At 41.8% G+C, this 24,278-nt stretch overlaps 2 protein-coding genes across 2 annotated transcripts in view; one reads left to right on the top strand and one right to left on the bottom strand.

The window, feature by feature from the left end:
• Positions 1 to 9,033, top strand: part of LOC124144766 (protein O-mannosyl-transferase 1-like) — a 30,248-nt gene extending 21,215 nt beyond the window's left edge. The window contains exons 17-19 of the mRNA XM_046514309.2: positions 934 to 1,060; positions 2,505 to 2,682; positions 5,421 to 9,033. Of these exons, the coding sequence (XP_046370265.2) occupies positions 934 to 1,060; positions 2,505 to 2,682; positions 5,421 to 5,601 (486 nt within the window). The 3' untranslated portion in view covers positions 5,602 to 9,033. The remainder of the gene's footprint in view (positions 1 to 933; positions 1,061 to 2,504; positions 2,683 to 5,420) is intronic.
• Positions 9,034 to 13,172: 4,139 nt separating this feature from the next.
• On the bottom strand, positions 13,173 to 17,170 carry LOC124144762 (E3 ubiquitin-protein ligase TRIM56-like). The gene is made up of 2 exons (XM_046514306.2): positions 16,978 to 17,170; positions 13,173 to 15,078 (listed from the first exon to the last, which is right to left on the bottom strand). Exon 2 carries the CDS (start codon positions 15,053 to 15,055, stop codon positions 13,484 to 13,486), a length of 1,572 nt encoding a protein of 523 aa, XP_046370262.1. The 5' UTR covers positions 15,056 to 15,078; positions 16,978 to 17,170; the 3' UTR covers positions 13,173 to 13,483.
• Positions 17,171 to 24,278: the final 7,108 nt, after the last annotated feature.

The raw sequence follows: 24,278 nt of genomic DNA, 5'->3' as shown, positions 1-24,278 counted from the left end.
TCTGATAAATGAAATAATCTGTCAATCTTAATAATTTTTACCTGACCCTAGACAGATCCCACATGACCCCAGCTCAACGCCCATCCAACCCCAACCCCAACCCAGACCCCAAACTGCCTCCACCCGACCCCAAACTGCGTCCACCTGACCCCAAACTGCCTCCACCTGACCCCAAACTGCCTCCACCTGACCCCAAACTGCCTCTGCCTGACCCCAAACTGCCTCTGCCTGACCCCAAACTGCCTCCACCAGACCTCAAACTGCCTCCACCTGACCCCAAACTGCCTCTGCCTGACCCCAAACTGCCTCTGCCTGACCCCAAACTGCCTCCACCAGACCTCAAACTGCCTCCACCTGACCCCAAACTGCCTCCACCTGACCCCAAACTGCCTCCACCAGACCTCAAACTGCCTCCACCTGACCCCAAACTGCCTCCACCTGACCCCAAACTGCCTCCACCTGACCCCAAACTGCCTCCACCTGACCCCAAACTGTCTCCACCTGACCCCAAACTGCCTCCACCTGACCCCAAACTGCCTCCACCTGACCCCAAACTGCCTCCACCAGACCTCAAACTGCCTCCACCTGACCCCAAACTGCCTCCACCTGACCCCAAACTGCCTCTGCCTGACCCCAAACTGTCTCCACCTGACCCCAAACTGCCTCCACCTGACCCCAAACTGCCTCCACCTGACCCCAAACTGCCTCCACCTGACCCCAAACTGCCTCCACCTGACCCCAAACTGCCTCTGCCTGACCCTAAACTGCCTCCACCTGACCCCAAACTGCCTCCACCTGACCCCAAACTGCCTCCACCTGACCCCAAACTGCCTCTGCCTCACCCCGTGGCCCCAAGTGTCCTGATGCCTCCATACCGTCTGTCTGTCCTATGACCATGATGCTGTACACTGAGACATCTGTGTGTGATTCCAGGCCCAGATTCACCTGCTGGGCAACCCGGTGGTGTGGTGGTGTGCTTCTCTCAGTGTGGCCACTTACACCGCTCTCCTGGTCTTCTATATACTCCGGCGGCAGAGGAACATCTATGACATCACTGATGGTAGGCTTTCTTCTCGGATGTTTAATAAATCTATTCGGTTTTCACCTGTAAGCACACATCTCATACGTTATTCTTTATTTGCACAGAAAAGGATGCCAGGATTTCCTGGACTTATTTCTGTATCTGGCCGTTACAGCCCATACCCCTGTCTGTTCAGCAGAAGTAGTTCACAGGCAATATTATCCTGTCTTAAAGAAAACAGTACTGACCATTTTTAACTACAGGGAATGCAATTATTTAGGCCATGTGCTAACGGTGTACCCATTCTTAGTGAGTAATGGTTAATTCAAGTTTAAGCCCTGGGCTTAATGTACAAGGATGTTAACAGGGGAGTGGCATATATCTTTGTGTTCCAGTTTACCCTTGTCACCTGGAACTGTTTGTGTTACAGCGGAGTGGCATAGCTTTGTGTTCCAGTTTACCCTTACTTGTCACCTGGAACTGTTGTGTTACAGCGGAGTGGCATAGCTTTGTGTTCCAGTTTACCCTTACTTGTCACCTGGAACTGTTTGTGTTACAGCGGAGTGGCATAGGTTTGTGTTCCAGTTAACCCTTACTTGTCACCTGGAACTGTTTGTGTTACAGCGGAGTGGCATAGGTTTGTGTTCCAGTTTACCCTTACTTGTCACCTGGAACTGTTTGTGTTACAGCGGAGTGGCATAGGTTTGTGTTCCAGTTAACCCTTACTTGTCACCTGGAACTGTTTGTGTTACAGCGGAGTGGCATAGGTTTGTGTTCCAGTTTACCCTTACTTGTCACCTGGAACTGTTTGTGTTACAGCGGAGTGGCATAGGTTTGTGTTCCAGTTTACCCTTACTTGTCACCTGGAACTGTTTGTGTTACAGCGGAGTGGCATAGGTTTGTGTTCCAGTTTATCCTTACTTGTAACCTGCTGAAACTGTTTGTGTTACAGCGGAGTGGCATAGCTTTGTGTTCCAGTTTATCCTTACTTGTAACCTGCTGAAACTGTTTGTGTTACAGCGGAGTGGCATAGGTTTGTGTTCCAGTTTACCCTTACTTGTCACCTGGAACTGTTTGTGTTACAGCGGAGTGGCATAGCTTTGTGTTCCAGTTTACCCTTACTTGTCACCTGGAACTGTTTGTGTTACAGCGGAGTGGCATAGGTTTGTGTTCCAGTTAACCCTTACTTGTCACCTGGAACTGTTTGTGTTACAGCGGAGTGGCATAGCTTTGTGTTCCAGTTTATCCTTACTTGTAACCTGCTGAAACTGTTTGTGTTACAGCGGAGTGGCATAGCTTTGTGTTCCAGTTTATCCTTACTTGTAACCTGCTGAAACTGTTTGTGTTACAGCGGAGTGGGATAACTTTGTGTTCCAGTTTATCCTTACTTGTAACCTGGAACTGTTGTGTTACAGCGGAGTGGGATAGCTTTGTGTTCCAGTTTATCCTTACTTGTAACCCCGGGGAACTGTTTGTGTTACAGCGGAGTGGGATAACTTTGTGTTCCAAGGTGAACTGCTAGTGGGGGGCTACCTGCTGTACTACGTTCCGTTCTTCCTGCTGGACAGAACGCTGTTCCTCCATCACTACCTGCCAGCCATTGTGTTCAAGATCCTGGTGCTAGCAGCCATCATTGACCATCTGCATAATATTTTTCACAGGTATGTATCTATTGTCATTCTCTCAGGTGTGTGTTTATTGTCATGCTCTCAGATGTGTATTTACTGTCATGCTGTCAGGTGTGTGTTTACTGTCATGCTGTCAGGTGTGTGTTTACTATCCTGCTGTCAGGTGTGTGTTTACTGTCATGCTGTCAGGTGTGTGTTTACTGTCATGCTGTCAGGTGTGTGTTTACTATCCTGCTGTCAGGTGTGTGTTTACTGTCATGCTGTCAGGTGTGTGTTTACCATGTTTACTGTCATGCTGTCAGGTGTGTGTTTATTGTCAGGTGTGTGTTTATTGTCATGCTCTCAGGTGTGTGTATTGTCATGCTGTCAGGTGTGTGTTTATTGTCATGCTCTCAGGTGTGTGTTTATTGTCATGCTCTCAGCTGTGTGTTTATTGTCATGCTGTCAGGTGTGTGTTTATTGTCATGCTGTCAGGTGTGTTTGTTGTCAGGTGTGTGTTTATTGTCATGCTGCAAGGTGTGTGTTTATTGTCATGCTGTCAGGTGTGTGTTTATTGTCATGCTGTCAGGTGTGTGTTTATTGTCATGCTCTCAGGTGTGTGTTTTTGGTCATGCTCTCAGGTGTGTGTTTTTGGTCATTCTCACAGGCATATTTTTATTGTCTTTCTCTCAGGTGTGCATTTTATGTTGTATGTATTTAACTAAGTGTCAAAAGTGCCTGTGTACATTATCCAGAGCTGTAGATAAGATTTTGGTTATTTGGGTATTTTACCCAGGGGTTTGATTTTGATTATGTGTCCACAATTTTTAGAGGGTATTCATTTTTTTTACCTACCTGTTTCTTGACATTTGGGTATTTTTACTTGAAAACCTGTTTCGTAACAATCCCTGTAATTCATTAAAACTATATGAATAGTAGTATGCCAGTCTGCGGCTCCCTCTCCGGAGAGCCTTTTTTGTTTGCAGAACCCTAGCATTGTAAGAAAGGCGTTATTTTTATAATCACCAATCAGCGACTGTGCATTTACTAGGCATGCAGTGATTTTCAATTGGCATCTATCATTATGTTTGACACTCAAGCTTTTCCGAATGTAACTCTCGGCAAGTGAATTCGCGATCGGCTCATAGACAATCATTTTATCAAACACTTGCAATATACGCAATCGTTTTATCTAATAGTGGTAATATATGCATTAATTTTATTTCAATCGCATATTTATACTCTTTGTTGCGTATTTGATATGCTAGAATTTGATTTGTCTGCGTATTTAAGTTTATTTAATGCATATTTTACGCAAATACGCAGCTTATCTCGAGCTCAGCATCATCTGTCAACAGATGTAATTTACATACAGCATGAATGTTTGTTGGACTATCGGTATGGTGTATGTCACGTAGAGAAACAAGGGAACCCACATGGTACATGCAATAACTCTAATACATGTATTCTAATCACTCACCTCAGCATACAGACATACATTCATACATGTGAAGTTTTTTTGTTTTTTTTAAACGTTTTTATTGTGCCCAGAGTTGTAGATTAATACAGTATTCCGTCAAAGACATATTTCGGATTGCATAGAATGGCACAATACACTTTTTTAAAAATTAAAGGGTTGGAATGCATACATACATGTGAAGTTAGGTGCAGACCTTTAATTTAAAGGTAAATAGCTCCAATATCTGTACACGTTATACTTTGTTGCACAATCAGATAAGTAAATAGGGGCCCAGAGAAACAATAGAGAAGGCAAGTGCAGTGGTGACTGTGCTATTGTAATAGTGAAGCAGGTAAGATTGGGTGGTAGGACTAAGACTTAGGGATTAAAATAAAATGCACTTGATGATAGATACATCGTTACATTCAACTACAGATACAGGATGTGAGGCAGGGTGTTTGGTAGGGAACCAGGTGGAGATGAGGAATTTTAAAATTGAGTCAAGAACGGATGTATTAGCAGTTGGTATTGATGTTATATTTCTGGGAAGAATTCTGTTATCATGGTTATTCTGAACAGTGCAATAATAATAATAATGATGATGATGATGATGATGATGATAATGAGTCCATTTGTATGGCGCCAAACTCCATACCAGCTCGTGTGCTCATGGCGCTTACATAGTACAAGGGTAATACTTGTCAACTCAATTAGTGCATTGTAACCATGGTGACATTTCTAACTCAATTAAAACCAACAATGGAGGCAACTCAATTATTTCATTGTAACCATGGTAACATTTCTAACTCAACTAAAACCAACGTGATTTAACATTTGAAGCTATGCCTTTTCTTTTCGCTGACCAGAGTTGTGTCCCTTAGTTGTGCCAGGATCCAGTGATTTTTAATTCTAATGCCAGATTTGCCTTGATTATGATCCTTGCTATGTGAGTACTGTGTGCCTGTGCTCAAATGTTTCAGGGGGCACGGGTGGCCCAGTTGTCTAAGGCGCCGCGATTCACTGTTGCGAGTTACGTCCCTTGGGCACGCCAGAAACCTATGATTGTGGGTTGGAATCCCAGTTGGCCCCAATTATGTTCCTAAGTTTGTCAGCACTAATCCCGTGCTCATGGGATTGACGAAGTGGTAAACATCTGAGACCTGCATCACTTCGGGCTTTCCTCCCACATTAAGCTGACATGCTGCGATATAACTGGAATACTGTTAAAAGCAGCGTTAAACCCCAACTCACTCACACTCAAATGTTTCACCAAACATATAACTGAAATACTTTGCCGTAAAACCCATTTAACACCGCACTCTTTTTATTTCAGAAACAGAATAATATCATCTGTAGTCACATACACGGCGGTGGCACTATTTACATGTGCAGTGTATTCTTTCTATCTGCTTACACCATTTACATACGGGAACCAGCCGCTTTCAGAGGAGGAAATACAACACTTGACGTGGCAGGAGTCGTGGGATTTCCTCGTCCATGCTAGGAAGGCGTGACAAGACAGGTTGAGAATCATCCAGTTTGAGATGGATTTACCTCATACTTATGATAATACTTGGTGATATATTCAGTAAGCAGGGTTGCAGATATACTTCGGTGGGTTATGTTGTACAAAGGGATCTTAGCACTAAGGTTATCGCAACTTCCATACTTTAACATAGACTTGCGTTCTTAGTATAGAAACTTTATGGTATTCAAAAGTAATGGGAAGAAATCTAAAGCTGTTCATGATCCATCTTGTTTCTGTTAGACCGCCTCACATCACTTGTAGTCCAAAATCTTACCCTAGAACAGAGCCCTGCTCCACAAAGCCATCTTAGTGCTAAGATAAGATGATCATAACTCCCATACTTTAACATAGGCTTACGTTAGTCTTAGCTCTATGATAGCTTTGTGCAAGTGGGACCAGGACCCTGTTCCACAAAGCCATCTTAATGCTAAGATGATCTATACTCCTATACTTTAACATACACTTAGGACAGTTGAAGCGCTAAGATCACCTTGTGGAAAGGGGCCACTTGCAAAAACAATCTTAGCGCTAAGACTGTCGTAAACTGAAGTATGGAGGTATGATGGTCTTAACACTAAGATCACTTGGTGCAATTTGGCCCAGACTCACTCTCACTTAATGGAGAAAAAACGGTTCTGTATTTAGGTGCTAGATAATAACCAACCTTCCATGAACATGGAAGAAATGGATGTCAAGAATAGGCCAATGATGACAATTCTGTTAAGGCTCTGTGAAATCGAAAGTCATAAAATTTAGAATCTTTAATTATAGTTATTCATTTCATTTATGAGCTTTACATTTTGTAAAGAGAAAATATCTAAATATTTACTTAATTAGAAAACAGTAAAATAATATATATATATAATACATGTCCTCAGAATCTTAGCTTGGGGGGGGGAAAATCTGACAAACAAATAGTCATTTTTGTGTGGCCTTATTCATTGTACTTAGTTAACAAAATACAGCCGAAATGACTAATTGTCTACTGTCCGTCCATATTTAGTAGGTTTTGTAATATCTTTAAGTGTTGTGTATTAAACATTCATTATTGAATGGTTCAAATGTCCTTTGCTTTCAAAACTTTTACATTTTAGACATTTTATATTCCTTGATGTCACACTTGGAGTTATCTAGGCCTTTTTGGCTCAGCTCTATGGCAAATGCCAGAAGAAAGTCCCAAATTGAAATACCAATAAATGGACCATTAAAGAGAAAAAGTCTCCAAAACTTAAAGAGACACTTGGACTTAAGGGACGATAGGGTAGCCTAATGGCTCAAGTGTTCACTCGTCTTGCTTGAAGACCAAGGTTTGATTCCCAAAATCAGTACAATGTGTGAAGTCCATTTCTGGTGTCCCCTGCCTTGATATTGCTGGAATATTGCTGAGAGATGTGTAAGACCATACTCACTCAGTTTGCACTATTGCATTGAAGGCAATGATAGACTTACCCCCAATGTGATAAAATAAGGACATTGTTGAAAATCCTGTATAATTCCTCGTCATATTTCTGGATGAAATCAGAAGGTTGTAAGTTTATTTTTGTGAAAGTGGTTTTAACAATTCCAGACAATCCATCTGATCTGTGTATAAGGAACATTCCTCGGTGTGTGTTGTGTTGTGGCATTGTGATACATCCTCACTGTCCGTCATCACAATAGTGTGTCTAGAACTAGTCTCAGCAATAATCGGATCATGAATATTTTGGGGATACTTTTATGAAATTGTGTCCTCAGTCTTCACTAAAATATATCCCCAAAAGTATTTTCACAATCCCTAGGTTTTTTTGTTCAGTATAAAAGTACTTTTAAGGCTTAATTGCCTTTAAAGGTGAGGGAATTTGCCCTATTTGCAATCATAAATTTGTAAAAAATGTTTTTAAAATAGAATAAAATGTTAGAAAAAAGCTTATCTGTTTATCTGTATTTTTATGAGTTCTTTTTGCTGAGGAAATTGACCTCAAATCAGTTCTGACATTTTTTATTTTAAATTGTTTCTTGCTGTTCCATAAAAATCATAAAAATTCCTATCAAAACTATTGAGAAACCTGTGTTGATCCTTTTGGATGAAATTGTTTTGTTTCATGTTTTATACCAATAAAGCCTTCACAATTGAGAGAGGGAGAAGTCGATCAAACTGCCAAACAGTATAGTAATGCATTATAGTGTATATTATATTTTATATAGTTTTATAGGAGAATAATTGTTTATTTTAGCTTGTGTTCTTTATTGTGGCAGGTGAATCAAGCATCTGCCAAGTGATGTTAGTTGCCATGACGATCATGTTAAGATGTAGATGTTTTGTGTTTTTTTGTGACAGTGGTGAGGAGGCTCACTGATACATCCCTACTTTGTGTTTATACCTAAAATGGATAGAAATATCACTAAACCGCCCGCATGTTATCAAAAAATGAGGAGGCCACTGTAACTTGATAATGCCCTCATATTGCTTGACGACGGGCCATTATCACACCCGTTGATGTCATAGGATAGGGATATGTGACGTCACATTCAATAGTGACATCATCTGGTTTGTTCTAAGATGTTTCCATATTGGTAAAAGTGGGTCAGTGGCATTCATGTTGATTGCCTTAAATGTTTCTTTTTATCTGATAACAAATTCCATCCATTTAGCTATAATAACGGTAACGCTATTTTTCAGGCCATTATCATTTGCAGAAGCCCTCGATCTTTTCAACTGCCTTCCTTCGTTGGGCAGTTAATGGAAGACCTCAGGCTTCTGCAAATGATAATACCCTGAAAAATAGCGTTACCCTTATTTTAAAACATTGTATGTTGTAAATATAAAAAATAAGGAATTAAAACTGTATTATGAGAGCCAATGGTGAACATAATGCAAATTTGTTATTCTAAATATATAGGACATTATACGAGTGTTCATGTCATACTAAGTTAACAACAGGTGTGTCTTAATTCTGGTATTTCCCGAGTGAGAGCAATGGAAATACCAGAATTTAGGCAAGAGTGTCATAAACATAGTATGACATAAACTTGATTATATAATGTTCTATTTATTTCCGAAGAAGATGTCCACATACAGAGACAATAAGATTCGAAAGACGTCAACAATGCCGTCGGGGTGAAGGAAACATTACATTGTTGTCTCGTGACGTGATATAACCCTAGAGCACATGATTTGAAAATATGTGTACAATTGTAATTGTTGGATGTTTTTCAGAGAGTCATGTGAAGTTTTTGGAGTTTATGAAAACTGTTTTGAAATGAGAGCTATTTTACAAATAATAAATATTTTGCAATCAGTACCGAGATTGATATTCTTGAAGATGTGTAATGTTGTATGGTCCATGTAATGTTGAAATCATTGTGTGTTATTCATGTAAATGCAAAATGTATGATGTATTTATTGTGCAATGAATCTCAATAAATGTAAATGATGGGTGGTTGGTTTATCATTGAGAATGTCTGTAGAGGAGAGGGAATAGTGCTTCAACACAGTAGAGGAGAGGGAATAGTGCTTCCACATTGTCTATAGAGGAGAGGGAATAGTGCTTCCACATTGTCTATAGAGGAGAGGGAATAATGCTTCAACACAGTAGAGGAGAGGGAATAGTGCTTCAACACTGTAGAGGAGAGGGAATAGTGCTTCAACACAGTAGAGGAGAGGGAATAGTGCTTCCACATTGCCTATAGAGGAGAGGGAATAGTGCTTCCACATTGTCTATAGAGGAGATGGAATAATGCTTCAACACTGTAGAGGAGAGGGAATAGTGCTTCAACAATGTCTATAGAGGAGAGGGAATAGTGCTCCAACACTGTAGAGGAGAGGGAATAGATTTGTTTGTTCAATGCCCCACTCAGCAATGTTCCAGCTATATGACAGCGGTCTGGAAATAATGGAGTCTGGACCAGACAGCCTAGTGATTGACATCATGAGCATCGATCCATGCAATTGAGATATGACATGCACCAACAAAGTCAGGTAGCCTGACTACCTGGTCCCGTTAGTCCCCTTTTGCGACAAGCATAGTCGCCTTTCACAGCAAGCATGGGTTACTGAAGACCTATTCTACCCCAGCCTCAGCGATATCTGGAGAGTGACTACTGAATAGTGCCTCAGCCATGTCTGTAGAGTGAATAGAGCATCAGCATTGTGTGTTTGAATATGGTGACCATGGTAAAGAAATTTGGCTTCAAATATTTAGGTCAGGACTTAATTGTATGGCTTGCTCAGTGTGGTGCTCAGCATCTTCCCGAGGCAAGGGAGATAACTGACTTTAAAAGTCCAGTTTCCACCCTTGCCGAACTAACCTGGAAGTCCTGGGCTCGATCATAACGTCACCAGTGGTTATTACAAGTCATGTCCCTTCCATGCCTCTCCTATGGACCAATCAGATTCCACCTCTCGTATCACTTGCATTTGTATCAAACAAAATGGCAGCGCCCTGTCAAGACGATCTGATCGAAAATCAAGTTCTATATTGTGATAAAACGGGTCTTACATCGTGAAATGCATCAAACTGTGTGAGCACCTTGATTAAAATCATGAAAAGATTGGGAAAATATCTGTTGACAACGAGTTGGCGGTGTACATGCTTTGCAAATCCTGCAATAGACCAAAATCAACACGACAGTTTCCTAACGGACTCTTGCTCGGGAAATACAAGAATTCTGACACTCATTTTGAAAAATCAGTATGACACACATATAAAATAATCTCTATTTTTCACCTTGAATGCATACATTTGTTATGCAGTGAAGTCTATATCAAATCAAGCGACGGCCTTGTCTCAGCAAGAGGGAATCCAACTCGTTCTCCGACCAATGAGCGCTCAGGTTACAGCAGCAACGTGTCACAGCCTTGTGGCCGTCTTCTCTACACCTTGCTTCAGTATCAGGCAAGGAGTGGTGGGGTAGCCTAGTGGTTAAAGTGTTCGCTTGTCATACGAAGACCCGGTTCGATTCCCCACATGGGTACAATGTGTGAAGAGCATGTCAGGTGTCTCCGCTGTGATACATCTGGAATATTGCTAATAGTGGCGTAAACAACTCACTCGCTCACTTACTCGAAATCAGCAACTGTTGATTTTGTATTAGATTTGTTGGGTTCATTTGAATTCAGTGAGTTGCACACAGCCACATTTCATTACTTGTCACTGTTTGACAGCATATCTGTTGTATGTATTCATGGGTGATGGAGGAACGAAGTGCATACAAACCTTTGTGAGTGAGTGAGTTTGGTTTAGCGCTGCTTTTAACAAATTTTCCAGTTATATCACAGCCTGTCAGCTTATTTTCGGAGGAAAGCCCGGAGAGAGGCAGGTCTCAGACGTTTACCACTTCAGTGACACCCATGTGCATTGGGTATGGTGCTGACAAACCTAGAAACGTAATCGGCGAAACGGGATTCGAACCCACAATCATAGGTTTCTAGCGTAACCAAGGGACGCAACTCTTGACAGCGAATTGCGACGATTGGGCCACGCGCCCCCCCCCCCCCCCCCCCAAACATTAATGAGGGGGTCATGGTTCAATCACTTTTAGTTCAACATAGCCCACAATATAAGTTGTAGCATTATCACTCGGGGTATATATGTTTTATGCGTAAGATTTTATACCCAGGCCTTCCTATCTATCGGAATGGAAAAAAAGAAAATCGGAACAAATTACAGACACAAGGTCGCATTATTTGATTAGAAAGTCGTAAAAATGTGAACGCATTGTAATATTATAAAACCATCCGCAGCGGAGTACACGAACAGCTAGCGGAGCAGCTATACACCTGAAAGAAAAACGTCGTTTTCATATCCGTTAAAAAATGAGGCAGTGGTGTAAAACCTAACGCGGGACGCATATAACCACTTATCATGTCTCAAAGTGAGATTGACCAGTCAAAGAGCAGAACTACTGACCCCACATGAGCCCGTACACCGTCAGTAAAAATCCAAGATGGTTGATACTGACCTAATATCAATCTCATTACAATCAGATCTTAGTTCTCGCTATCGCTAAACAAAGATCTGAGGACATCCCATTACGGGTCACGCCAGAACGACCTTTCATCCGACCAATCAAAGCGTCGCTTACCAAAACATGAAAGTGACAATCGGAATGTGTTTTCTAACCATGCAACCTCGAAAACGTTAACAAGGGGTATTCCGAACGACAGTTACGGCCCGTACGACTAATTCCGTCAAAATTGTCTCTCGCTTCCGTGGGATAAACTTTGAACGGAGGAGGCGTTGCACAGTACGTGGGAAGCACTGCCATACAATCTCAACTATATGTTAGACATTCCGGAATGTTCGTTTGTTCAGTTTTCAAAATCTTAATCGAGAACTATGTCAACATATGTTTCAAGCGTAGTCTGAAATGGAAGTCGCCAGGTTGAAACGAGTGCCGTAAAGCTCGAGAAAGCTGCTTTCTAAATGGCTGATGTCAACTTCTTGTTGGTCATTTCAGTGGTCGGTCAAAGTTCGCGATAGTTCTGACGTGACCCGTAATGGGATGACCTCAGATCTTTGTTAAGCGGCAGCGAGAACTTAGATCTGATTTTAATGAGATTGACCTAATATGAAACCGTAGTCGGTATACTGTCAGTAACAGCCATCTTGGATTTTCCAACACCCACCTCACATATTTCACATGGAAATTCTGGTACCGAAATACGTTATTTAACACTGTTTTGTGTTTTGCTATCATTAATTTTGATGCAATTTATCGTTCGTGACTTAATTGATGAAGATTATAGTTAATTTTTTTAACAAGGTTTGGCCTCTAAGGTTTGAAAAGTAGTCTCCCTTTGACCCTTAACGTCAACGAACGGTTGTAAGTTTCAAGTTTTCATTTTGACTTGACGCGTGCGATATGGATACTAGAGTATGTTAACTTTTCGGCGTAATAAATTCGTTATGGCGTCTTTAGTTGCCGTATACGGTGTCATATCAGGTTAGCAGAAAAACCTAATATGACACCGTATACGGCAACTAAAGACACCATAATTAATAACATACCCCGAGTGATACTGCTACAACGAATGCATCTTACCGACATGTTTCAAACTGCCATCGTAAAATAATTTTCACAAATTGAACATTGATAGAAAACAGCTGAGGCTAACTAGTGCTGTGTCACGTGACTTTCCTTGACACGGTAACAGCGTTAGAAATGTATTTCCCTCCCAGGCAGGATACATAGTATTCATCAAGATCACGTGAACCAATCAGATCTCTACATTCTGACACGGAGGTTTGATAAATGTCTTTCTCCAACCCACGTGCAGCAACTGATCTCTTATCTGCCAGGGACCGATGGTTGAAGATTTAAAACCATGATGGTGCTCCATTTATGACCCTTTAGGTAATGGGCGAGCGAGTATGGTTTTACGCCGCTTTTAACAATATTCCAGCAATATCACAGCGGGGGTAAAAAGAAATGGGCTTCACACATTGTACCCATGTCGGGAATCGAACCCGGGTCTTCGGCGTGACGAGCGAAGGCTTTAACCACTAGGCTACCCGACCACCCCTTTAGGTAATGATGATGATGATGATGATGATGATAATGATAATAATACCAGGCTTTGATGAACATGAAACATGTTTATTTTGGTATCAAATGTGGGAGGCATTCGATTTGTCTGACATCAGAGCAAAGAAACATCATGAAATCACACCTTTAATATGTTTATTTAAACGGACAAAAACAACTTCTGTTTTGTGGATAGATTAATTTCAGTTTAAACAAGCACAACTTTCATTCATACACACACCCTCCACGACCCACCACCCCTACTAGTATTTTTAATCATTCAGTACATGACCCAATTATTACTTCATGATTATAGCATAAAAATAAAACAATGTCATCTCATCAATTTTCTTAATAGTTCCTCACCAATAACCACTGAAATGATCCCATAGGAACAGTGTACAGAAGATGTAGATGAATAGTAGATGAAATGTGTAATCATAGACTGTAGCATCCCTCTGCCTGGGTCCACGGCAGCCATAGCTAGTATCCCCAGGACCGTGCTCCCTCACAGCCTCAGGTGCAGCAGTTGAACCATCTCCAGATCCCCGCCCAGCTCTACCTGCCCTGCAGGACCCACCAGCATCTGCTGAGCTGTCTGGGACCAGGTCATTGTCCACAGGTGCGTTGAGGATGTTTCCATCATGGGTACCCGCCTCCTCCGCGCCAGGAGCACCTGCAACACGAGGATCTCTCAACTCCTGGTCAACGCCAGACTCTTGAGACTCAAAGTCGTCTGGAGTGTACTGAGATGATACGTCATGGGTGGTCATTTCAGGCTGTGTGAAGTCAGTTTGTGTTTGAACTTCTCGGACTGATTTTTCCACTTCTGGCTTGAAAATACCCAGCGAGAAGTCCCCTTGGAATTTCTTGTTGACAACGGTGTCCTGGATACGAGTGTTGGAGTCCAGCTCCTCGACGTCAACCTGGTTCTCCACCAGACTCAGCTGATCAAGCCTCTTCCTTAACATATCCCCGATCTCCAGGACCTCCACAGGCTTACCATTTGACAGCACCCGGCGGCAGAATTCTATAGAGGATTTCTCCTGTTTTATTTGCTTGTCCAGGTTCTCATTAACTTTGGTTAATGTGGCAAGTCGAGATTCGATGAGTGTTTTGGAAGTTTGTTTAGTCTGTGTAATCTCTCTTTCTGCAGCATGCAGCACAGCCTTTCCGGTCTCTATTATTGTTCTGATAACTTCACGGCTTTGTTTCTCGGCCTCGTCATGCAAGTGTTCAACGTGTGTTTTTGTTTCTTCAATCTGAGTCACTTTAGACTGGACTTGACAGAACATTGTTTCAAGAAGCTCCTTCTTGCTGGTATACGCTTGTGGAATCGTGGAGTAGGTATGGTCCTTATGGTCAACAAGGAGGCAAGACAAACAGGCCACCTTCTCACACGTCTCGCAGTAATACTCCAACTCCTTTTGATGGGCCACACAGGGGAAGGTCTGGGCCTCCCGGAGATGCTGATCGTAGTCCCCTGATGCAAACTCCCCCAGTGGGAGGACCTTATGGTGGACGGTAGTGGTGGACAGTTGGTGTCCTTTACTGCAGGTGTCACACAGGCCGTCTCCACAGGTCGTGCATTTACTCACTGCTGTCTTGTTTACACGCCTTTGCCTGCACACAGTGCACATCAACATCTGTCTCTTGGTGTTATAAATCTCCATCAAACTGTTGATGAAGAAGCTGCACCTCAGGTCCTCCACTCCTGCCTTGAACAGTCTCACCTCCTCCCTGCATTCCGGACACCTGATAATACGGACCTTCTTTGATTTGAATTCCACCATTTTCATGAGACAGGCCTTGCAGTAGGTGTGGAGACAGGGCAGTGTCCTGGCTTCCGTGAGAACCTCCAGGCAGATGTGGCAGGACAGGACCTCCTCTCGGATAGACTCCGCCATGTTGTGATTCTCTATCGCCTTCGACATGCTCTCATACAAGATGGCCTGATCTGCAATGGGAAATAACCCACCTTGATAAGTCGATGCTTGAGTGAGTGAGTGAGTGAGTGAGAAATAAGTGGAAAATATATGACAATGGGACAATTTTCAATAAATGTTTTTTTTTTAAAACTAGCATTGGAACCCCGTATTTTATTTTGTTCTGACACACCATTAAAACGCATAGTGGAGCGACAGAAAGCAAACAAATTGGTATGTGGTAGTGACCTAAGGGTTTGCGACATTGCAATAATGCTGTCTGAGTTTGAATCCTCATTCACTTTGTCATACATGGTCGTTGACCTGGGACATGTTTGCTTTGTTGGTACCTGTTCGATAGTCTGCTAATCACAGACTGGTGAAACTTTGAACGTATTGGCCACTGCACGACTTTCCAGCATGTCAATAGCCCGTAGACGACCCGCGCGTTTCAGACGCCGCATCGCCAGTTCATAGACAAACAATGAATGAAATCAAGAAATCGCAACTGTATGATAAGCAGAATCATTAAGATTGACAGAAATAATGGTCCACAGAGATTAATCGACCTTCATTGAAAGTGTCAAAATCAGGAATGACACTCTACGCACGTGAGGCACGTGCAAACTATAGGATGCATGTGTGTTGGTGTTGTTTGTCGCCCACACCTATTTTTATTCTATTTTTTGTATTCACATTTAGATTTACTGGATTATTTTGGGATTTTTTTAGGGTGCAGGGGGTTTTGTGACCACATTACTGTTCCCAATATTTACCATATTGTAGAGTTATTTATATAATTCTGGAATACAACTATTCATTTTCTGTCTCACGTCATAGACGTGTAACAGTTATGAAGGGAGATTAATGGAGAATACCGGATACATATTGGTAAGGAATGTGCACGACTTCCGAACTTTACAGTAACGGTTTCTAACTGTAAAATAACAGCTTTATAGTGTGTTCATTTTACTTTTATTTTATTTGCCTCCCACACAACGACTTGCAACAATTATTGTAAGTATATGTCATTTTCACTTTCCAAATAATAACGTGAGTAGGTTCCGGTATTTGCAATGGGGTCCCATGCATTGCAGTTTACTCCAATAACGCTATGCAGTAACACAGATGAAGTTTAAATTACATTAGAAGTAAACAAATATACAAAACAAATATGGCCGATTGGTAACGCGTGACAGCGCTGGTCTTCAATTTGAAAACCCTGGACGACCCAGGTGAACCTGTGTTGACCAAGGTATGGCCCAAGTTAACCTTGATTGATCAATGTTAGCTCACGTCAACTGATTTACGTCAGTCATCGGTTGACCTAAGTTGCCCACACCTACCGAACCCCTGGGTTGCGGTACTCTAGTTAGCAGCCTCCAAGTGACCTTATCGGTAAAGAAAAGTTGTGTTATTTATTGATCCAGTCATGAACAAATGTATTTTAATGAATACATTTAACTAGGTATTAGTTATAAATGTGTATTCTGATGTTCGTCAGGGAATTCAACTTTCGATTGTTGACACAAATACTTAATTAATAATGCAACTTTGATGATGTTTTTGCATCTCTGTTTGATGTTCTAGGCATTATGTTAAATATCCATCCTTTTTGTTTTATATGCATTAAATTTGAAAAAAATACAATGGTAGCTATGTTAAGCAATGAAACATTTGTTAACCTCTCCAAGCCGTGTGTTATAGCAATAAACATGTTGTGTTTCTCCTTCTCTTGGCAGCCATTTTGTTTTATATCTAAGGTTGCAGTTTCTGCGTTTTATTTCGGATAGTTACCCAAACCCTGATTGCCAAAACAGGCTCCGCCGTTCATACAGTTTGGCCCTCACTCTAAAAGACAATTATTAAATAACCGAACGCAGGTATTGTCAAATCGGCTAATGTCCAGTCGTTTCTAACTGACTACTCACGTATTATGTCGAGTGATGTTACACTTTCTGCACTAGCACCGTCCCTGTTTTACTGATGACGGCATTTGGCACTTTGGCCCGACTCGAAAAGCTTATCATGACGAGATCTGGCTATTGCGATCGATCCATGGTGGCTGTCGCAGCTCGCTGTGTGTACGACTATGCAGTCAGCGTGTTATGTTATGTTATGTTGTCATGACAGCTGTCAGCAACGACGACAATGTTATGACGTCATTCAATGGATGACGTCAAGACATTGTACCGTCAGAGTCGGTCGGTCTAAGCTGGTTCCCGGCTCCCAATGCGCGTCGTAAAGTTGCGTTATGAGAGACGGGGCCCAGCTAATCTGTCGGTCCTCATTCGTGACCAACTCGTGTTATTCCGGGACAAGCTTAGACCGACCAGGTTACGGAAAGGGCCGAGTGGTGACGAATGGTCGGTCCTGTTCACTCTCCTACCCAGAGTTCCATGCGGCCGGCAGCCAGCTAGCAGTTGTAGTAGCATATCTGTATAGTTATGCAAAACAATATGTAAAGCGCCCCCAAATACTTGTATTAGTCCGTTCGAAAAAGCGCGTTTCCAAACAAGAGAAAAGTCAGGTCACGTGATATGCAAAATAGCCTGTGGCAGTGGTGTTATGCTGAGTCACCACTGCGACGGAGTGTGGGTCCTGTTCACTCTCCTACCCAGAGTTCCATGCGGCCAGCCTCGTGGGAGTGTGGGCCCTGTTCCTCTGTTTGCTAAGATGATCCCATACTTTTACATAGGCCAACGATAGTCCTAGCGCTAAAATGGCTTTGTGGAACGGGACCAAGCATTTCAATTATTGTTTTGTTTGTTGTTTGTTGATTTGAGTCCGTTCATCAATATTCCAGCTATTTGATGACGGTCTGTAAACACTCGAGTCTGGACCAGACAATCCAGTGATTGACATTCCGGATGGACCATTTGGGGGAAAATAAACTGCTTGCGGGATATTTCTCTGCTCCCCTTTCCCTTTTCAAGTATCTTTATTTAGGAAATTCAAGAAATGGAACTTGGAGTTTAAAAACAAAATGTATTCGACTTCAAGTATATTTCACGTTGTCACTGAAGCCACTGTGATGTCATCTCCCTATGCGTATTCTAGTCATTCGAGTATTCGGCGCATTGATAATTCCACTGTAATATTTATAGCACCCACGACTACTTACATTGCGGGGATGACTAGAATGACAGAGATGTACGTCTTCCAGGACACATTCTCTGTTCACAATGACCGAAAAAATACCCCGTGCCTAACAAAATTCCCAGAACAAAACATTCATGAACTAATGTAAGGGTTTCATTAACATATTTGTGAAAATGGGTTTAACGTCGCTTTCAAGATTATTGCACTTTATAGTGACGTGCATATACGTGTACTAGTCTGGGCTAATGCCGAATTTATAGTGCTAGCCCAGTGAGGTACCATGCCGCAGTTTAACATGTTTGTTTGTTTGTTTTTTTACGCCGCACTGTGCAATATTCCAGCTACATGACGGTGGTCTGTAAATAATCGAGTCTCGACCAGACAATCCAGTGATTGACATCATGAGTATCGATTCGCGCAATTGGGATACGATGTCATGCATCAACCAAGTCAGCGAGCCTGACCACCCGATCCCGTTAGTCGCACTTTAACATGACACTCGGACACAGTATACTGACTCCGAGCTGACCAGTGCTTGTTAAAACTTAATGCCGAGCGCAGACAGGGTAACAATAAGTACAACGTCTTAACGTCTTTTGGTATGACGCGACCGGGGATCTAACGTCCGATCTTCCGCTCTCCGGACAGACGATCTACCACAAGACCACGAAAGCGGTCTCATTAACATGTAAATTAATTAAATCAGTGTATTATTGTTGTAGTGACAGAAGTATTAATGAGGCGAACGTAAATTTAAAAACTCTTAGGTTGTTGATTTGTATTATCAGGGTATGAAACTCCCAAAAATTTCAGCCAGACCACAGGACTGGCTAGCTGAAATACTTGCCAGCCCTGACCAAAACCTGCCTGCCCACTATAATCATATGTTTCTCAGGATAATTTAATTAAAAATATGAAAACTAATTGCTTGTAGCATAAGCGCATCGCTTACTGTTAGGTTGTCTAAAAGCTAACGGGGCTTCTTTTTGGTTACATTTTATCATTCATCTTTACATGTGAATTAATGCTTATCATCGGGAAATATTTAGAATATTTGCACCTATGAAATATAACCCGACCGTCGGGCAGGGGGGATTTGAAAATCTGGCAGCCCGAGTTGAAATCAACCCGTCTCGGACGGTCGGGCAGGCAGGTATTTCGAACGCTAGTATTATATATATGCAGTCAGGCTGTGATATGAATTGGAGAGAAAAGCACTTCTTTTTATAATTCTAGTCTGTCGAAAATTTGCATTTGCAAACACACACATACCTGGGAACATTTCGAAAATCAGAACTTGTCATGGCCAAGCATCATCACGTGTGTTGTTCCCTTTAGATGTTTAGTCACCGCCCTTACTGCATCCCGTTCCATCCTGTAGACGAAAACGGCGATCACGTGACGTGGCTTGACATCCGTCCCAGGTCGGCGGTATCTCCCAATACAAAGGACCCTTTTGCAGTGCGTATGGTCGCTGTCCAACTTCAGTTCTTTTTTTGATGAAATCCTCTAGTACTCAGCTCTTTTCTATGGAATACTGTAAGGGACCTTCTCGCGGTCTCGCATTTTCGCGATCTTGACCTTTGGAAACGAGCTAATATGCCAAAAACATGAGAATGCGAGATTGTGAGAACGCGAGATTTGGCCAAAATATCGCGTTCTCGCGATCTCGCATTCTCGTGTTTTTGATACAGAGCACTTTTTGTCACAAGTCGACAACGCGAGGATGCGACATTTGGACATGATGAAAATTCTCGCAGTCTCGCAATCTCGACTTGTCAAATTAGGCCACAAAAACACGAAATCGCGAGAATGCGACATTTCATTTTCTCGCGATCTCGTGTTCTCGTTATTATGATGCTGCCCGTGCGCATGCGTAATATCATAAGGTCAAGGCGCATGCGCACGTTAGCAGTCCGGTGGTCATGCTTCTTTCATGCTCTTCATTCTCCAAGTAGCATTTGGTAAAATTATGACTTGAGCTTGAACATGCTATCATGTCATTTACATACACTAAGACCCATGTAGAGTAGAGTAGAGTCCTCTCCCTTTGGTACAGTTTCATATGTACTTTAAATTAAAACCCTCAACATGCTCAATATAATTTAACAAAAGAAATTGTGTACATGAATGTCCAGTGATAGTGTAAACATTAAGGTGTGAGGAAACTGGAAACAAAATATCACTGTCAGTGAGAGAGTAAATATTGCTTAAAGCCACATCAGCAGTATTGCAGCTATTCGCGGCTGCACTGTCAATTATAGAAATAATCACAGGCCAGTGATTTTCTCCATGAGGCAATATTATACACGGCTAGCATATTCATCAAAACAAAATTCTCAAAGACCAATTTGTAGCATTCGGCTAAAATGAGATTGTCTGATGTTTTAACACGACAACATAGTCGCTACTTTAGGCCATACAAAATTAATTAATAGATTTTCATCCTCTCCCACCTGACTACAAAACACCCCGCCTTACATTATTCTATTGCCTCAAAGTTCCTAGAAATAGAAATATCGCTAATATGTGTGTTCCTACTCCGTACACGTAGCCCTACTGAACACGCATGGTGCATGTCGCACCCTTCGACGGCAATTATACACAGATGCCTTAAATAGCTGGATAAGAAAACAATAAAATGTTAAAAATAAAATGCGTTCCGTCTCCCATGTATTTTAAAATTAAATCAAACTCTGATCATTAATTTTTTGCGGCCTTGACATCCACATGATAGGCATGCTTATACTGGAAAAGTACCCCCAATATCCAGCCTGAGGGACCGGCATGGCTCTGAATAAGTGAGTGAGTTTGGCTTAACACCGCTTTGAACAGTATTTATATTTCAGTTATACCCTGGCTTGTCAGCTTGAAATGGGACGAAACCCACCATCATAGGTTTCTGGCACGCCCACGGAACGCAACCTTACACAGCGAATTACGACGCCTCAGACGACTGAGCCACTAGGTGAATGTAAAGGTAATTGGCAGAAAACAGCGAGATCGCGACATTGGTCAAGTTTCGCAATCTCGCGTTCTCGCGTTTTTTAAAATAGTTACATATAATTGTATAGGCAATTGACACAAAAGCATGAGAACGCGAGTTCGCGACAATGGTCAAGTGTTGCAATCTTGCGTTTTCGCGTTTTTAAAATAGTTACATATGATTGAATAGGCAATTGACACAAAAGCATGAGTTCGCGACATTGGACAAGTGTCGCAATCTCGCGTTCTCGCGTTTTTTGCTGCAATGGTTACATATGGCGGTTTGAGTGGAACAGCGCTAGCCAATCAGAATTCGCGTAGGAATTGGGATATTTTAATAAACATTTTCCCGCAATTAATTATGAAAATGTCGAATCGTGTAAACAATGGGTAAACATACTTGCACACCGGATATGAATAATTCATAAATAGTAAATATAATAATAATTGACTGCCCAAAAGAAGTTTTAAAAAGCCGAATTGTTCATATGAATATAGTTAATCCCCATGCCCCATCCTCTATATCTTCAGGGCTCGCACTCCGGTAAAACCTGAAGTAATCCCTGGATCCATTCGCGAGGTTTTCGCGATCTTAAATTACCCAACCATGCCAGATTAACTATATGTATACTCACATGAAAGCGGATGTTCTTTAACTTCTTTTGAGTCATATGTTATGTATGGAGACTTTTCTCAGAAAGTTTTGAAACATTTGATTTTGCAGGTTCAGAGGGGTAGGATTTGGAAGACATGTCCCCCAATCAAAGTGAAATCTTGAATCAAATAACATGAAATGTCCAGCACCGGAAACAACAGACATGACAAGCAGTTGAGGAACAATAGTGCAAAACATGTCTTTAAAAGTGAATGGTTACTCAATGATCTGCCCTTTATCATTGGGCCTATGACCGTGGGTTTTTTTGTGGTTTCTGGTGCTCAACTGTCTTCATATATATCAACAATTTGAACAGCGTCGGTCTACTCATTATTAAGTTGTTTTTGTCGCAACAATCGGCGGAATAATAAAAATATCAATAACAACAACAATAATAATAATAAATTGAACTGTTTTATTTTTAGGACAATGTACGATGGTAGTTTTAAATGCAGAAAACGTTTGTCCACGTTGAGGGAATTGCTCACTGAACTGCGACATGATTTCATTCGAGTAATTTACCTGGATCCATCTTGATAATATAGTGTATGTAGGTAATAAAGTAATTGAATGAATCAACAGTCAAAACAATATATACATGTATATAACTCTCACGGTATAACATAAAATAATAATATTGTTTGTCATATAAGATACCACATGTACGAATATACCACAAATGGCCGTTTAATGTCCTGTACGACTGCACGGTTTCTGGTATGACTGCATGGTTGTCTGTACGACTGTATGATTTCTTGTATGACTGCATGGCTGTCTGTGCGACTGTATGATTTCTTGTATGACTGCATGGCTGTCTGTACGACTGCATGATTTCTTGTATGACTGCGCGGTTTCTTGTAAGACTGCATGGTTGTCTGTACGACTGCACGGTTTCTTGTATGACTGCATGGTTGTCTGTACGACTGCATGGTTGTCTGTACGACTGCGAGGTTTCTTGTAAGACTGCATGGTTGTCTGTACGACTGCATGGTTGTCTGTACGACTGCGAGGTTTCTTGTAAGACTGCATGGTTGTCTGTACGACTGCATGGTTGTCTGTACGACTGCATGGTTGTCTGTACGATTGCATGATTTCTTGTACGACTGCACGGTTTCTTTTATGACTGCATGGTTGTCTGTACGACTGTATGATTTCTTGTATGACTGCATGTCTGTCTGTACGACTGCATGATTTCTTGTACGACTGCATGATTTCTTGTATGACTGCATGGTTGTCTGTACGACTGCATGATTTCTTGTACGACTGCACGGTTTCTTGTATGACTGCATGGTTGTCTGTACGTCTGCACGGTTTCTTGTATGACTGCATGGTTGTCTGTACGACTGCACGGTTTCTTGTATGACTGCATGGCTGTCTGTACGACTGCATGATTTCTTGTATGACTGCATGGTTGTCTGTACGACTGCATGATTTCTTGTATGACTGCATGGTTGTCTGTACGTCTGCATGATTTCTTGTATGACTGCATGGTTGTCTGTACGTCTGCACGGTTTCTTGTATGACTGCATGGTTGTCTGTACGACTGCACGGTTTCTTGTATGACTGCATGGCTGTCTGTACGACTGCATGATTTCTTGTATGACTGCATGGTTGTCTGTACGTCTGCATGATTTCTTGTATGACTGCATGGCTGTCTGTACGACTGCATGATTTCTTGTATGACTGCATGGTTGTCTGTACGACTGCATAATTTCCTGTACGACTGCATGATTTCTTGTATGACTGCATGGTTTCCTGTATGAATTCTTGACTGCATTGGTACTATCGATATAATATGTGTTGTTTGTGACTGCATGGTTGAGTGCTTACAGTGTGTATTTCTCACTTTATGCTTCATATTTGATATAATAACTAAGAGTGCATGACAGTCAACAATATGTTGTCACATATAGAGATGCCTGACTGTGAGTACTTCTACAGTGATTCTTATATTTTCCATACATGGTAATGCATGATGCACGTATAGAGATCACAAGCTGCACCAATCTGCATCGTCACTGTGCATCACGACACACACGCATACCCCTCCTAGAAAACACACATGCGACGACATTGGATGTTATATGAATATTTACGTTGATAGCGTCTGACGCTCTAAATGACTTGCAGCTTCCAGAATTAGGGGGTGAAGGGGGAAGGGGTGTGGGGGTCAGGACAAAGTATCCCTAGTGTACATAATATCCAGATTAAAAACACGTCTCAAGAGTTAAGATAAAGTGACAGTATTTCCTGCGCCGTTGGAGTAGGTGAATGGGTTGTACACAGGCCAAAGTCGCCCTGAATGCGTACAGAATGCGATGTCTGGGTTCGGATATCCGAGGTTCGCCCCGATTACGATTCTTGGACTGTCAGCGTCAAACCTGTGTGTTCGTATGTTTGATGTGAGAGAGAGAGAACGAATATGGAACGGGTTTTGTCGCTTATATGAAGTTAATGTCAGTAAAAGGTTAAGTAAATGAGAGAGGGAGG

The sequence above is a fragment of the Haliotis rufescens genome, unplaced genomic scaffold (genome assembly GCF_023055435.1).
Source record: "Haliotis rufescens isolate VD_foot unplaced genomic scaffold, xgHalRufe1.0.p SCAF_8, whole genome shotgun sequence".
In the NCBI taxonomy this organism is placed as follows: Eukaryota; Metazoa; Mollusca; class Gastropoda; order Lepetellida; family Haliotidae; genus Haliotis; species Haliotis rufescens.
The sequence above is the reverse complement of the archived record's forward strand: the minus strand, read 5'-3'. Positions and strand labels throughout refer to the sequence as shown.